Source organism: Penaeus vannamei, chromosome 15 (assembly GCF_042767895.1).
Source record: "Penaeus vannamei isolate JL-2024 chromosome 15, ASM4276789v1, whole genome shotgun sequence".
Classification (NCBI taxonomy): Eukaryota; Metazoa; Arthropoda; class Malacostraca; order Decapoda; family Penaeidae; genus Penaeus; species Penaeus vannamei.
This window is the reverse complement of record NC_091563.1, coordinates 39,323,032-39,338,031: the sequence shown is the minus strand read 5'-3', so window position 1 is coordinate 39,338,031 and position 15,000 is coordinate 39,323,032. Positions and strand designations below refer to the sequence as shown.

Here is a 15,000-nt window from a genome sequence, read left to right as displayed (position 1 = left end):
AGTTGAACTATTTAGCCTTGTTATGTATTATCCATTACTTGAAATTATATATTATGTGGGGCCCTTCATGAATAGTGCAGTTTGTGAATTGCCGCCCTAAGGACTGTAGTTTCTGAATCGCCCCTTTTTCTTCAACAATAGGTTAGTGTGAATATTCAGCTTGTGCTGGGGGTATGCAAATTTGGTCTTTTAAGGATCAAAAAGTGTGTGCCTCATGGGGATACTTGAGATAAATACTAAATAGGAGCATAAAAAAAAGTTTTCCTAAAGCGTGAAAATGGCCTGGAGAAGGATTGAAAGATACCAGACAATAAGAAATTTAGCAGTTTACACTATGTCCCATTCAGACCAAAAATGGAACAGAATAACAACCAGTCAGTTTTTGAAAATTATTGCCACACTTATTCAGTTGGAAATCTATGCCAAAAGGTTAGGAATTCCTAACAGGAAACACAAAGATAATAGGGTTTATATTTTGAATTATTGTAAGACATCCTAGAAGGCTAATTTTGGACTTGTTTTTCGCCATTTACCATAAACGATAAAACAATATCCCATCTATTGTGGAAGTTGTTGATCACACAACACTTCAGCATGTTTCTTTCAGACGTGTTAATTTTTTACTATCTATCCAAAGCTGCTGTGAATGGATATTTTGCTCTTGTCATTACTTGTGACAGCCCATATTTAAGCCAATGGATATATTTGAAAACACTGTCCATGACATACAATTCTAAAACAACCCATAGAGTCATATGTACTTTTTATGATTTGCCCTCCATGGCAAATAACAAAAAATGTAGGATTCTGAAATGGTTCAAAATAAACTGTTTATCAATTCCTTTTAGGATAAGGTATATTAGATGCCCATGTTTTCAGTCAGGGAGTCAGTTCAGCATTTTTTTGGGGGGTGCGAGGTTGGGTTGGCAAGTGAAGCAAAGAAAAATTTAGACAATAAGCTATTCTAGAGTCATTTTTAAGCTATAGCTGGACCTGTATAGGTGTCACATAGTTAAAAAAAAAAAAAAAGTGGCTCACGGGGGAGACCCAGACCTTGGGGGAGTAACCCCCCATTGATGCCTTGTTTTTTATGGACTACAGATTGTCAGTGCAATAACTATATGAACTTTTTTTGGATTCAAGAAGATATCCCATGGGAGAAAATAAAATTCAGCTGTCATTAATTTAACATTATGAAATCCATGTATTGTAGATTTTGCTATTCATTTGATCTTCATTTCTGTACCTTTTGTAGATCATTTTGATTTTGTAAGACAAATTATATGTATCCTGTTATAAAGTATATTGTAGTATCCTAGTATCATGCAAGCATTTCACTTATATTTTTTGAGTGAATTATGTAAATTCTTAAAAAATCTGTAAATTCTTTAAAAAAAGATGTATATATGTAACCTTTGAAGTGTATGTAAACCCTGATCTAGCACAACAAAATCCGGTTCTTTAACAGCCATCATGATGTAATGGCTTATGACGTATAAGCACGTCATGACTCGCAACAGGTGGACCAGCTGCATACAGCTTAGGCCAAACCACAAAGTCTGGACTGTCGCACTATCTCTCTTTAGTCTTATTTTATTAATGTTACTTATATGCAGATGCTTTAAAGTGCATAGTCACTAAGGAGACCGTTACTGACTGCTTGGTCTCATCTGTTTACCCCATTCCTTGAATTTTACTGGAAGTCGTTTTTAATTCTGTTACTATTATTATTGTTATACATTATTGTTATTATTCCTGGGTAAATAAGTGGGTTCATATAGACAAAGTACTTAGCTTCATATTGACTATACTTTTAGGAAACCATCTGTGAGTAAATGAAATAAATAGAACAAAAGTGCAGTAGGTAGTCAATTTATACATTACCATTTACTAGAGGAGGCAAGTGTTTTCTTTCTTATTGCAGTGCTCTCTCAACTGGCCTAAGGAAAAGTTTGAACTTTCCTGTGACTTTGGAAATTTTGTGAATAACTATCATGCCACCATTATGGATTATTTTTTCTAATCCAACCATATGAACACATAAACATCATATTAGAGAATATACACATGCATATTTGCATATGCTTACATGTTTACAAGCATGCTCACACTTACACATGTGTACACATGCATGCACGCACTTATGTGCGCGCACACACACGCACACACATTCGCACACACACACGCTCACACACACGCTCACACACACGCTCACACACACGCTCACACACACGCTCACACACACGCTCACACACACGCTCACACACACGCTCACACACACGCATGCAGACACACACACACATGCACACAGACATACACACACACACACAACACACACACACACACACACACACACACACACACACACACACACACAAAATAATATCTCTCTTTCTCTCTTCTCTCCTCTCCTCTTTCTCTCTTCTCTCCTCTCCTCTCCTCTCCTCTCCTCTCCTCTCCTCTTTCTCTCTTCTCTCCTCTCCTCTCCTCTTTCTCTCTTCCCTCTCTCTCCCCCCACTCACATAATTAAAGTTCGAGTATGCTTTTGTAAATAGTTTAGAGAAAAGTTGACTTTGCTAACCCCTTAGCCTGGGGTATTTCAGAAAGTGGTTAGGCTGCCATCTGGTATTATTTGTTGCTAGGCAACCTCCAGATTTGAAGGTATGCACATTCAAAGGGAGTCTCAGACCTATTTCCCGACAATACGTTCATTAAATGTTTTGTCAATTTAAACCTTCAACTATAACATGAGCATTGATATATTCACATTAATGCACTCATGTCTCATGATGTTAGTGCATTAATATGAAAGTATTAGTGCTTGTTGTAGATGAACACTTCAATTAACAAAATATTTATAAAATGAAATTGGTTTGAGATCCCCTTTGGACATGCATACCCTCATTTATTCTTAGTATGCATGAGCCTGCATGTGCTCTGAGGAGAATACTTTTCATGAGAAACATTATGACATGTATATCAGTAATTTCCATTGCTTTTTCAGCATTGTAACAGATTAAATTCTTAATATACATTGCAGTTTAGCCAAGATAGTGTGTAAAGATACATTACAGTTTTACAGGACAATTTGTTTGTTTATTTTTTGCAGTTGTATATTGAACTAGAATCATTATTTCACTTGGTAAAACAAATATACCAAAGTTCTCCAAGTCCTAAGCTATGACAAAACAGTTTTCTTTGCAAGAGGAAATATAATAAAAGAAGCTGACAGCAGAGGAAGGCACCAATAATAATACTTAGTACTCTTCCTGAAAGGGATGTGATGTCTAGCACATTTATTTGCCTTTTAGCCATTAACCACTTCAGTAGGGGATATATATCAAAGCACCCATAAGTGCTGAAATATATGTCTTATTTCTTACACTAAGATTTGGTTGCCTTCCTCTTCCCATGCATTGATATTGCTCATATCAGGGAAGAAATCAGCAGATAAGTTGTAAATTTTCCAAAAACTGTAGGTCAGGGGTAAAGACATGTATGTGTGTGAGCCCTGAGGTGAATAGTATTTCCAAGTGTATAAAATTAGTTTTAAAGTTTTTATGCCACTGATTATTGTTTAATTTTATCTTTTACTGAAAATTAATAACTACTGAATGTATAGTTAGTATTACTTGACTAAGTATTTCATCTGGTTAGATACAAGACTGTTCAAAGGACAATTGGAAGAAGAGAGAAGCAAATAATGAAATAATAATAATAAAATAATAAAATAGAATAAATAAAAGAAGCAAATCTCTTGAGTAAATTCTGGTGTAGCGTACATTATGTGTTCTATAGAGATTATTTATTCTTTTATTTTTAAATATACAGAAGATAAATTTTAGGTATATTTCTTAACTTAACAAGAATATTCTTTCACATTTGTTTATTGGAGAAGTACTATAATTCCAACAAACATTATTCCACTTACAGTAACAAGTCATGTAGCTTCCGTCCAAGAATGAATTGTGTGTCCTGAGAAATTTCATAATCTGAACAGATCCCAGATATTTAAAAGTTATTAGCCAATAAGGAAGCATGTTTCCTGTATGAATAACATCACCTGTAGATACAAATTATAATGAGTAACTACATTTCAGCTTCCTTTGCTGAACGATGGAGGAACCGACATCAGAACCGAAGACAAGAAGAAGAAGATCAGGGAGGCAGTGCTGAATAAAAAAAAATTCTCTCTCTATATAATTTCTGCCTTTGTTATGTGGATATGTGATATCTTATGTTTGTCATCCAATGACACCTTTATTATATATATTTAATGAAAGAAGTAAGTGATATGAGAATAGATAGGGCAGATGATATAGTCAAGTTAGAAGTAAGAATGGATACTCAGAGTATGTTCTAAATGAATTCTCAGTAGATATACAGACTGCATAATATTTATTAGTATAATTGATATATGAGTAATATTTCTCTTTTAGCTATTATTTAAAATGAATATTTGCAAAATTTATAAAGGAAATGTATTGAAAAAGAGTACAGGTAAATGTGTTCATGTGTTTTTGTGTCTATGTAATTTTGTATGTGTGTGTGTGTGCGCGTGCATGTGTGTGTGTGTGTGTGTGTGCATGTGTGTATTTGCTTGTTTTTTTTTTGTCTTCTATTACTTTGTTGAGCCGAGCACCTCTTATGTATGGATATAGTCTTTTGGAGTGATTAATGAAGTATTTGATAAAATTAATCTAATTAAAACAGAAAGATTGTTTGTTACAGTATTTTCAGTCTGTACATTTAGTTAATATATTTTTGAATAGTGACATTTGTAGTAAATCATGCAAAGATATTTCATCTCATTTCCTAGTTATTGATTATCCTATGGTTTGGATGCAGTACATAGCATGTAACCTTACATTTTTATATTGAAAATAGAGTTGCACTTATGTGGTGCATTCAGAAGGCAATTGATACAGTAAGGATTAGGCATGTAGGTCTGTATGTTGCTCATATTTGATACTTATCCAATCCATGTCTAGACGAGATTATTTTAACAGCAGTGAAATATGATGTATTAGGAGAATATCCCTTCAGTCTGTTATTCTTTAACTGAGAAAATCTCTGCAACATAGCTACTTCTTAATATGCATAGGGTTTTTCATAACCACACTTATTGATGTTCTAATAGTGTTAATTATATTTGTACATGGTTTAGAATTTTGAATGTTTCTATTAGGTTTCCCATACTGTATTTTCGCCTAGCTTTTTCATTTATCATTCTTGTTGCTCCGTGATAGATTGTTTGTTTATCTTGAAAGGGATATGAACATACTGTGATGATTTTTCTAACTGTGGAAGCTTTTTGGTTTTCCTTCATTTTGTACCCATATCTTTGATTTCTAATTGGTTATCAACCCCAAATGACTTTTTACAGTTCTCAGTTTTTTGGTGCTTTATTTGAAATAGTCCTAATATTCCACTCTTGTTTGTCATTTCTTAGTTGTGTGAGCAAATGGAGCCTAATGAGGATTGTTGTATGCATTTTTAACTTTGTAATGCAAATATTTAAGTGATTTTTTTGGACTGTAGAAGAGAAGACATCATCTGTCTCTGCCAATTCATATATTCGTAAGTATTTACTTATTGTCTCGGCCCGACTATCATTGGTGCCTTTCTTGCAGCATATTTCAGTAAATCAAGGAATTTTGTGTGTTTTTTTTATCCACATTTTCTAACCACTCCTTATTGATAACTGAGACAGCAATATTTTAATATCACCTTTCATCTTTTGTCATTTCAACAGTGTTTCTGAAATCATCATTTATACCTTCCTTACACCTTACTTCTTTTTTTTCTTTTCTGATCTCACTTAAGGCACTAGTTTTTTATCCATGAATGGAAGAGTTCATGAATACAAGTACAGTCCACTGTGTTTTTTGTTTTATTGATTTTGTTTACATATATATGGCTTCATGAGCACACAATTGCCAAGGAATCTTAGGTAGGCTTCATAATTGACGTACACATGAAGCCATCTGTGTGTGCATAGATTTAATAAATCAAAGCTACAGTGGACGGTTCATGTACCCAATGCCAATACCTTATTTTTGTAAGATATAGTTGTATCATCGTAGAGTTGACTTGAATGTTTTCTTTTCTTTTTTCTTTATCTATTTCTCTTCACAAATGTTGCTTCTGCCTCTGCAAAAGTTGCACTATTACACACATTATTTATATCTACAAATAAAGTCAATTATTCTCATAGTTATTTATTATATATAGTTATCATGGACTTTCTTAGGCCTACAAATTATCTGGATTTAAACACCATATCCTCAAACATTTGTGTATATATACAAGGGAACCCCCTTGTTCACACTGATATGGACCAGAAAAATATGACAAATAACACCTAACATATAGCATTACACAATATTACATAGGAATACATTAGAATGCATATGTGGACCAGGACAATGATTTATATGGTCTGCTCAAGCATATACTCTATATGAATGTTTTTGTAATACTGAAGAGAGTAACACCAACTTTTTTGTCCAAGAAAAGTTTATACAAAATAAAAATGCAAACATTGAATGTTGTGAAAATAGCATAAGTATTACTCATGCCCCACTCCACCCCAAATCCCATGCCTATTGTTATAGTGGGGGAGGATAGGAGACTAATATTGAGGCCCAAGGTAGGGGAGATCCCCTACCTTGGGCCTCAGCCCTCAGCTCAACCAATTTTGCACAGACTTTTCTTCTCCCCCATTCCTTTTCCTTTTCCGCCCCCTAAAATGTGAGAGATGTGCTGAAAGAATAAAAGGCTGGCTTTGGGTCAGTCCTGATTAGCCTCCAGGAGCCATGGGCTTGGTATTCCCCAGTTTAGATATCTAGCACTCACTAGTCATGAGGACCCAGGGGGTGAACCATTTCTTTTCCCCATATACTCCAGGCTTAGCCACCCTCCCAGTCCCACAACTAGCTTATCTGAATTTGATTTTGATGGTTTTCCGACCCCTGCCTCTCCTTTGACCATGGCTCTGACCACTGATACTAATACCCCCTCCTCGATGTTTACTGACAACTCTAACCATTCCAAAAATCCCACTCAGGTTATTACTCAACCTCCAAAAATCACTTCTTCCTCTCTTCCTCTCCATCTCGTACTTCACAGTTCTCTTCAATGTCTACTTTCTCTTCCCTTATCACTATTCTTCATCCTTATTGTCCTCCACAGAACTATAACACTCCACACCACCCCATCTTCCTCTCGCCCTCATCCTTTTACTGCCTCTACCTCTGGAAACCTTTTGAGTACCCCCATATTTTTCTGAAAACCCTTCTCTTTCAACAGTGCCTCCAGAAACAAGTAGGCAAGGTTACCTTTTGCAGTCGCTCTGACTGTTTATGCCTTGACCCCTTAAACTCTTGAGGACATCCAAAACTTCCTAAAGATGACCTAAGGGAATACTCCATTCCCTTATCCACCTCCTAAAATCTCTCTTCCTACTCCTACATTTGAAGTACAGTATTTGCAGATATCCATCCTCCTCCTTAAGTTTCCTCTACCCCCCTTCCTCCTACACCCTCCTAGCATACCTCCCTTCCTCCTACACCCTCCTAGCATACCCCACCCTCTACTGCTCCCACCTGAATACTCACACGAATCCCCTCTACCAACAACAGATCCCTCCCCTCCAGACATTCTGTAAGATACTTCACCTCCTTCTCCAGTCCCCCTTTCTCATCCCCTGGATTCTTCTACTTTTCCAACAGCCATATCTGTTTTCCTTGAACAGTGTCTCTATTCCTTCCCCAGTGACAGATAAAATGTAATTCACTCAATCACTCTACCCCTTTAACCTTCTCTTTTCTTTTAATCTCTGCTCTAGTTCATTTACTCCCCTCTTTTCCCTTTTCACTTACCATACTATTCTATAATGCTCTCTACAATAAGATAAAGAAGTATTTATAAATCCCCCCCTATCCCATGCTTGACATCATGGGGGGGTCTAGGAGACAGAGACTGTTGCCCAATGTAAGGGATCACCCCTACCTTGGACCTCAGCCCTAACCTCAGCTAATTTTGCATGGTCTTTTCTTCTCCATCTTTCTTTTTCCTTCTCTTTATCCCCTTCTGTCCACATCCTACAGTGTGGGAGCCATGCTGAAAGGATGAAAGGCTGGCTTTGTGTCAGTCCTGAAAGGACTTCGTATTCTGTTTGTCATACCCTTTCCTTTTTCACTGCCTTACTAACTTATAGCACCCTACAACTTTTGATAGCTGGCATATTTTGTCCTAATTGTTAACTCATTAACCTTTTCACCCTAAACCTTGGACCTCTTCTCTTTCCTCAACTAATTTTGCATGGTCCTTTCTTCTCCTTTCCTTTTCTTTCTTTTCTTCATCCCTTTCCTCTGTCTACATCCTAAAGTGTAAGAACTGTGCTGAAAGGATGAAAGACTGGTTTTGTCAGTCCTGAACAGCTTTTATACTCGATTAGCTATTTACTCTTTACCCTTTTCACTACCATACTAACCTAAAGTGCTCTCTACAGCCTTTATCTAGCACATTTTATTATAATTGTTAATTCAGTTTTTGCCTTTATCACATTACTTTGTATGACCTATCCTTACCTAGGGACTTTGCCCCCCATGCCTCACCCTATTGTTATATTTTGTATACACCACATTAAGAACCCTAGATGTTGACACAGCAGAAAATTTTCAATACATAAATTTGTGATCAAGTAACAGTAACAAGAGGCGTCGACCCCCATCCCCCAATCTCATGCCCATTGTTGTAGTGGGTGGGAGGAGGAGGTGGCTTAGGAGATGAAGACTGAAGTTCAATGTAGGGGATTAGATGTCTAGCACATTTATTTTAACCATTAACCATCAATGTAGGGGATCACCCCAACCTTCGACATCAGCCCTCGCCTCAACTAATTTAGCTTTCCACCCTTCCTTTTCCCTTCCACCATCCCTTTCTTTTGTCCACATATTAAAGTATGTGTGCTGTGCTGAAAAGATGAAAGGCTGGCTTTGTGTTAGTCCTGAACAGCCTTTGTACTGTATGCTATTCCCTCTTTACCTTATTCACTACCGTACTAACCTACAGTGCTCTACAGCCTTTATCTAACAAATTATGTCCTATTGTTAATTTTTATTTCCTCTTTTTGCCACAGTACTTTATCATAATGGTGTATGACCTTTCCTTACCTAGGGAATGAATTACTTTAGCCTAAAAAAGAGGATACCAAAATAAAGAGAAGGTAAATGAGGATGTTTCAGAATTGTGCTAAAAGGTGATAAATAACATGCTTTTGACAATTTTTTCTGGCCATTCTTGCTCGACCAAATCTCAGTGCACTTGCTATGGATGCTCCACACTCTAAAGTTTGTAAGAGACTTAACACGTAAAAATATCAAATTCGGTTACAGCATTGATGCACAATCTACCCTCATATTGGGTGTTAGGACGATTGGTTAGCGGACATGTCATCGACTGGACACTACATCGACGGACACTTTGCTGAAGGGGTGCATAGCATGTTAAGTTGTACAAAATATCAACTCCCAGTTGTACACTGTGATTGCTGAGCATAAGAAAGAGAATGATTTAAGTATCTACTATGTCTCCACAAAGTTTTTATCATCATTATAAGGAATATAAATGATGTCTATAGTTTTTGTCCCACAAGTTAAAAAAAAGTATCTGGCTATGAATGAAAATTACTAGTTCTTGTCACACAAGCTGCAAAAAATATCTGGCTATATACTAGAATATAATGCCCAACGAGGCACAACTTATGTCAAATGGTTAATGATTAAAGTAAATGTGTTAGACATCAAGGTCTTATAGCACTGTGGTAAAGTATAGTGGTGAATATGGTTTAAGAGATAAAATTCTGTCACTGTTATGTGTGCTAATGCTATGTGAAGTGGAAATAAAAGAAGAGTGGATGTTTGAGAATGTAATAGGCCGTGCCTGGAGTTTACAGTGGAAGAGATATTGGTGGCAATATAGTAAAGACTAACAGATGTCAGGGTCAAAGGCTAAGTATATAGTCAGGATGACATTAGGCTTGGAATAAAAGGTATAAGTATGCCTGGGAGTAACAGGGTTCAGTTTTGGAATTCACTACAAAACTGTGTGATTATGGTGGTGGAGGGTTAAAATTCCAAGTGGGAGATACCAATAAGGAGTGGATGGGAAATATGGTAAGCCAGCTAGGAAAAGTGGAGAATGGCTGTTTAGGGTGTGCAGTGATTTGCAGTCAGAGATGGAAAACCAAATGTTACAAAGGAATATACTCCGATGAGAGGATGATGTGGGAGATATGGTCAGATTGTTCATGGACTGCATGTTGATACTGGTAAGAACGAGAGTAGGGAGATTGTTGGGTGTGAATGTGTTGAGAAATGAGAGAGACATCAAATCATTACCTGAAGGAAGGTAGTATATAAGTTGTCAAAATGCAAGCAAATGTAGAAATATAAGAATGTGGATGGTTGGAACAGGGATCAAAGGACTCCTGGCAGCTTATGGTATATCATTAGAATGAAGGCTGATGATGCAACCATAGGGGATGTTAGGCATTTCTTTAAACATTTTCACCGATTGTATGAGGTGTTAGAACTTGTTTGGTGGTGTGGTACGAGTTAACTATCATCAACTGTCAGGTTGATGAATAGGAAGCAAGGTGGGCATCTAACCCAGGTGAGCAAAGCACCCTGACAATGGACCTTCGAATCCAAATGAGTGGATTGAAGTTTGCAAGTATGAAGATTTGAATATATGATTTGGGGTCATCTTTTTTGGACCACTGCTCCAATAAGGGGTATAGGAGCCACACAGATTTTCAAGTGTCAATGATTTTGTTTCTGAATGACTTACCATTTTCTGAAAAATTACCAAATTTTTCTTGAAGATGGCAATATTCTATGCACAAATTATGATAAAAATGCATCCTTGTAATAAAAGAAATCTGTGTAACTAGTAGGCTGGCAGAATTATATATTATAAATTCGTAAGTCTTTAACAATACAGATGTTAAAACTATAAAGGGTAAGTAATATACACAAAACGTTTATTAATCTTTACTCTAAAGCAGCATACAAAATTTCTGTTCGAGTTTGAATCTTTATTGCCAATTCTATGCAAGCAGTAATACAGGCATATTTATATTAATGGGGTGACAAAACAATATAATGCAAGATTACTCCTTTATCATAAGGCCTATCCATAATACACATTATGTGGAATGAGTCATTTACACAGTCAGGACACATGATTACATGGTATTAGGCCATTATTTCTATGGACATGTAACATACTATATAGCCCAAACATTACCCAACAATGGTTACACTTGATATGAATCAGCCAATAAATTCTTTAGTTTACCTATCAAATAAATTCTTACATGTAATTTTCTTTATAAAAATTAGCTTGCCACTTTATATAGCAAAGATGTAAACAGCTTAGACTGTATGAATATGTATACATATTTGTATGTGTATGGGCAAGTGCATGTGTATGAATTCCATATATATGCGAATGTAAAATTCTATTATATGTGTGAATGATTATCACCACATGTTTCTTTAGAGAAACTTGAATGGATGTATAATCATTTTTGCCATATACACAAACTCTGTAAGAAATACTGCCATCTTCTGTGAGCTAAAATTTACCATGATTAACAAAACTGACAGATGTGGCAGTGACCAATACAATTCTTGAAATATGAATTTTTTTTCACTGCTGTGGTATAAAAGGCAAAAAATTCAACTCCTATGTTTGGGATATATAGTACAGAAGTTTGCATAAGAGGCGCATTGTTCTACTGAAAACTCTAAAGAGAAAGAGAGAGAAATCAATACTGAATCAGTAAACTTTTTTGTTGTGAAGAATGTCACATTGCCCATAAAAATGCAACTGTTATTCATTATTTATATATATATATATATATATATATATATATATATATATATATATATATATATATATATATATATATATATATATATATCACATATGTATGTATATGTATATGTAGGTAAATATTTATATATACATATATGTATGTATATATATATATGTGTATATGTATATTTATGTACATGTATATATATATACATATATATATACACACATTCATATATGAATATACGTACACACATATACATAATATATATATATACAAACACACATGCACGCACGCACACACGTATGTCTATATATATATATATATATATATATATATATATATATATATATATATATATATATATATATATATATATATATATATATATATATATATATACTTACATACATACATCTGTGTATACATACATATATATATCATATATATACATATATATATATACAAATACAATATATATAACATACATATATATACATATACATAACATATATATATATACACATAATATATATAATATATATGATACATATCTATATTATACATATACATACATACATATATATATATATATATATATATATATATATATATATATATATATATATATATATATATATATATATATATATATACTATATCATGGTTCTGCGTGAGAATGTTCTCTGGCCCTGTGCTGCAGTTGCTCAACCTTTCATTTACCACTAAGCATTACAAATGAAAATCCTAACATTTAAAAAGCCTTTCAGTAGAGTTAAAACAGACAAAAAGGCACTGTAGATACAGGGCCAAAAAACATGATACTTGCTTATGATGTGACCCCAAAATCACGGGTTTCCTTTAAACTAAGATGGAGAGACAAATGACGATAATTACATATGATCAACTTGAAAATCATGCCAAACAAAAGTTCCATGGAAAATAAAGTTGGAGAGGCTGACAATTAAACTTAATTTTTCAGGACATCCAAGTACCGAGACTAGAACAAATGTACAAGAAAAAAATAAAAATAATATTAATGAAATGATAAAATAAAAAATAATTGTTGTGGCCCAAAACTAATAATTGGCTGTTCCTCTTCCAGATGGTATTCATAGTCTGTTATCTGTCAAACAAAGACTTCACATACATTTTATGATCATCTTAGCCAAGGTTATCCAGTCTTGCAAGTGACTGGGGTCTGAATGGTATATATTGATAAGGTGTAGAAGCAGAGGATAATCTCCGATAATTACACTTGTTTAACCCAACAAGGGCAGCTTGGCCTTGGTTGGTGTTCATACTTTTGGCCTGACTAAGAAGTCTGCACTTTTTTTTTTTCCTTTATTTTTCCATTATCAACATAATGTCCTGTTGATCCTGAGATGTGGTATCTTTTCAATTAGAAAAAAATAATAACAAATGAAGATTGCCACTAATTGCCCATGGCATATGTGCGCGTCCACTCACGTGCAATACGAATAGCCTCCATTTCATTCACCTGCAAAATAATAATAATAACAATAAAGATAATAAATAATGCAAAATAATAATAATGATAATACTACTAATAATAATTGTGCTATAAAGATGAAAACTGCACAAACTCCAAATTAGTCATATTAATAGTCATGAATTTTCTTAAAAACACTACATAAAAAAATAAATAAAATAAAAAATAAAAATAAATAAATAAATAAAAATCATCTATATTATTCTACAATACCTTCCAAAGTTCAGCAACATCATTAGCTAAGGGATCATCTGGGTTGGGCGCTGAAAGTAGAGCTTGAATAGACAGCAAAACTGTACGAATCTGCAATGCTGGACTCCATTTGTCTGAGGAAAACAGGAATATACCTTAATGCTGTTCATCTTAAAGACTTTTGACCGAGTTCTCAGTTGAAGTTTTGAAGAGATTTTAAGATTCTAAAAAATGACAAGAAAGCTCACTCACTAGTGAGAGAAATAGCGAATTTATGCCTATATTTTCAGAGCTAATGAACAAGTTTAAGCCAACTGTTACAGAGACTGATGTGGGTCAGCATTTTGCCATGTTCACTTACCTTTTAGGATATCAAGACAAATTCTTCCTAGTTTATCAATGTTGGGGTGGTAAATTTTTGTCATGAACCTGAAAAGAGGTCAAATGTTAAACATCAACAAACCTATATTTACAATTGATAATGAAGATCCTAAAAAAAAACTAAAGTCAATCTTAAGAGGACCATCTATTATTTTTGATCCTTTCATATTTAGCTGTTGGGAAAAGTACAGGTAAAAAAATAATATAGCCAATAAATTTTTAATTTCTGGCCAATGTTTTGAAAGGAGGTTAAAAGTGGAGTTTAACTCCTACCTAAATATTTGTCTGTTTTTCTGGGGTTAGGTTCATTTTCTTGAAGAAAGTCCTGCCAAGTGACTGCCTCTCTTTTTTCATTTTAAAACTACTGCAGTATTTTTGGTTTAAGTCAAAAGTTGTGTAAAAATCATCTCTGTAGCTAATAAAAATGTTCTAAGCAAGTATTGCCAAAAAAGATTGACAACCAAGATTTTTGCATTCGAAAGTTTACATACCTATGATTTATTCATTATCATCCATATCAAATCTCTATTCTGCTACAGTGAAAATAAATCTATATACAACACACAGGTGCAGTTATTCACAGAGTTCACTATAACAATGAACAGGAATTCAGTAACTGATAACTCGAGGTGGCTTAAGGTGTGGGGCTGTTAGACCTCACTGGGAACCCATGTCAGCATGGCCTCCCACTTATTTACATTTAAACAAGAGTTGTATGCAATGACCAATAAATTAAACAAGTAGCACAGGTTTAAAGAAAAGGATTCCCACAAGATGTGATTGAAGTCAGTAAACCAGTCACTTACTGCCTCAAAATCCCCTCCCCAACCCTGAAGCTTCATTCCCTCCCTCACTCTTTTTTCTATGTCTCGCACTTGGAACCAGGAGCATGTTTGGTAATCTGGCAATATCAATATTGTAGTACACTGTGGCGGCTTAAAGCATGTTCCTAGATGGAGGAAGGAGGGCAAATAGGAGAGGGAGAGGTCTGCATTATTTGGTACCAATCACTAACATAAAGAGC

At 34.7% G+C, this 15,000-nt stretch overlaps 2 protein-coding genes across 9 annotated transcripts in view; one reads left to right on the top strand and one right to left on the bottom strand.

Annotated features, from left to right (window-relative positions):
• Positions 1 to 5,659, top strand: part of LOC113808372 (DDB1- and CUL4-associated factor 6) — a 45,945-nt gene extending 40,286 nt beyond the window's left edge. For 6 of the 8 annotated variants that reach the window (XR_011399108.1, XR_011399109.1, XR_011399104.1 and 3 more), the window contains one exon: positions 4,101 to 5,659. Coding sequence is in view for 2 of the 8 variants with exons in the window: in XM_070130743.1 (XP_069986844.1) it covers positions 4,101 to 4,180 (80 nt within the window). In the remaining 6 variants the exon portion in view is untranslated. The remainder of the gene's footprint in view (positions 1 to 4,100) is intronic. The other 2 variants (XR_011399106.1, XR_011399107.1) reach the window with 2 other exon arrangements.
• Positions 5,660 to 13,264: 7,605 nt separating this feature from the next.
• Positions 13,265 to 15,000, bottom strand: part of LOC113808371 (ubiquitin-conjugating enzyme E2 N) — a 10,423-nt gene continuing 8,687 nt past the window's right edge. The window contains exons 4-6 of the mRNA XM_027359776.2: positions 13,957 to 14,024; positions 13,617 to 13,729; positions 13,265 to 13,391 (exon numbers count right to left, since the gene is read on the bottom strand). Coding sequence (XP_027215577.1) covers positions 13,326 to 13,391; positions 13,617 to 13,729; positions 13,957 to 14,024 — 247 coding nt within the window. The 3' untranslated portion in view covers positions 13,265 to 13,325. The remainder of the gene's footprint in view (positions 13,392 to 13,616; positions 13,730 to 13,956; positions 14,025 to 15,000) is intronic.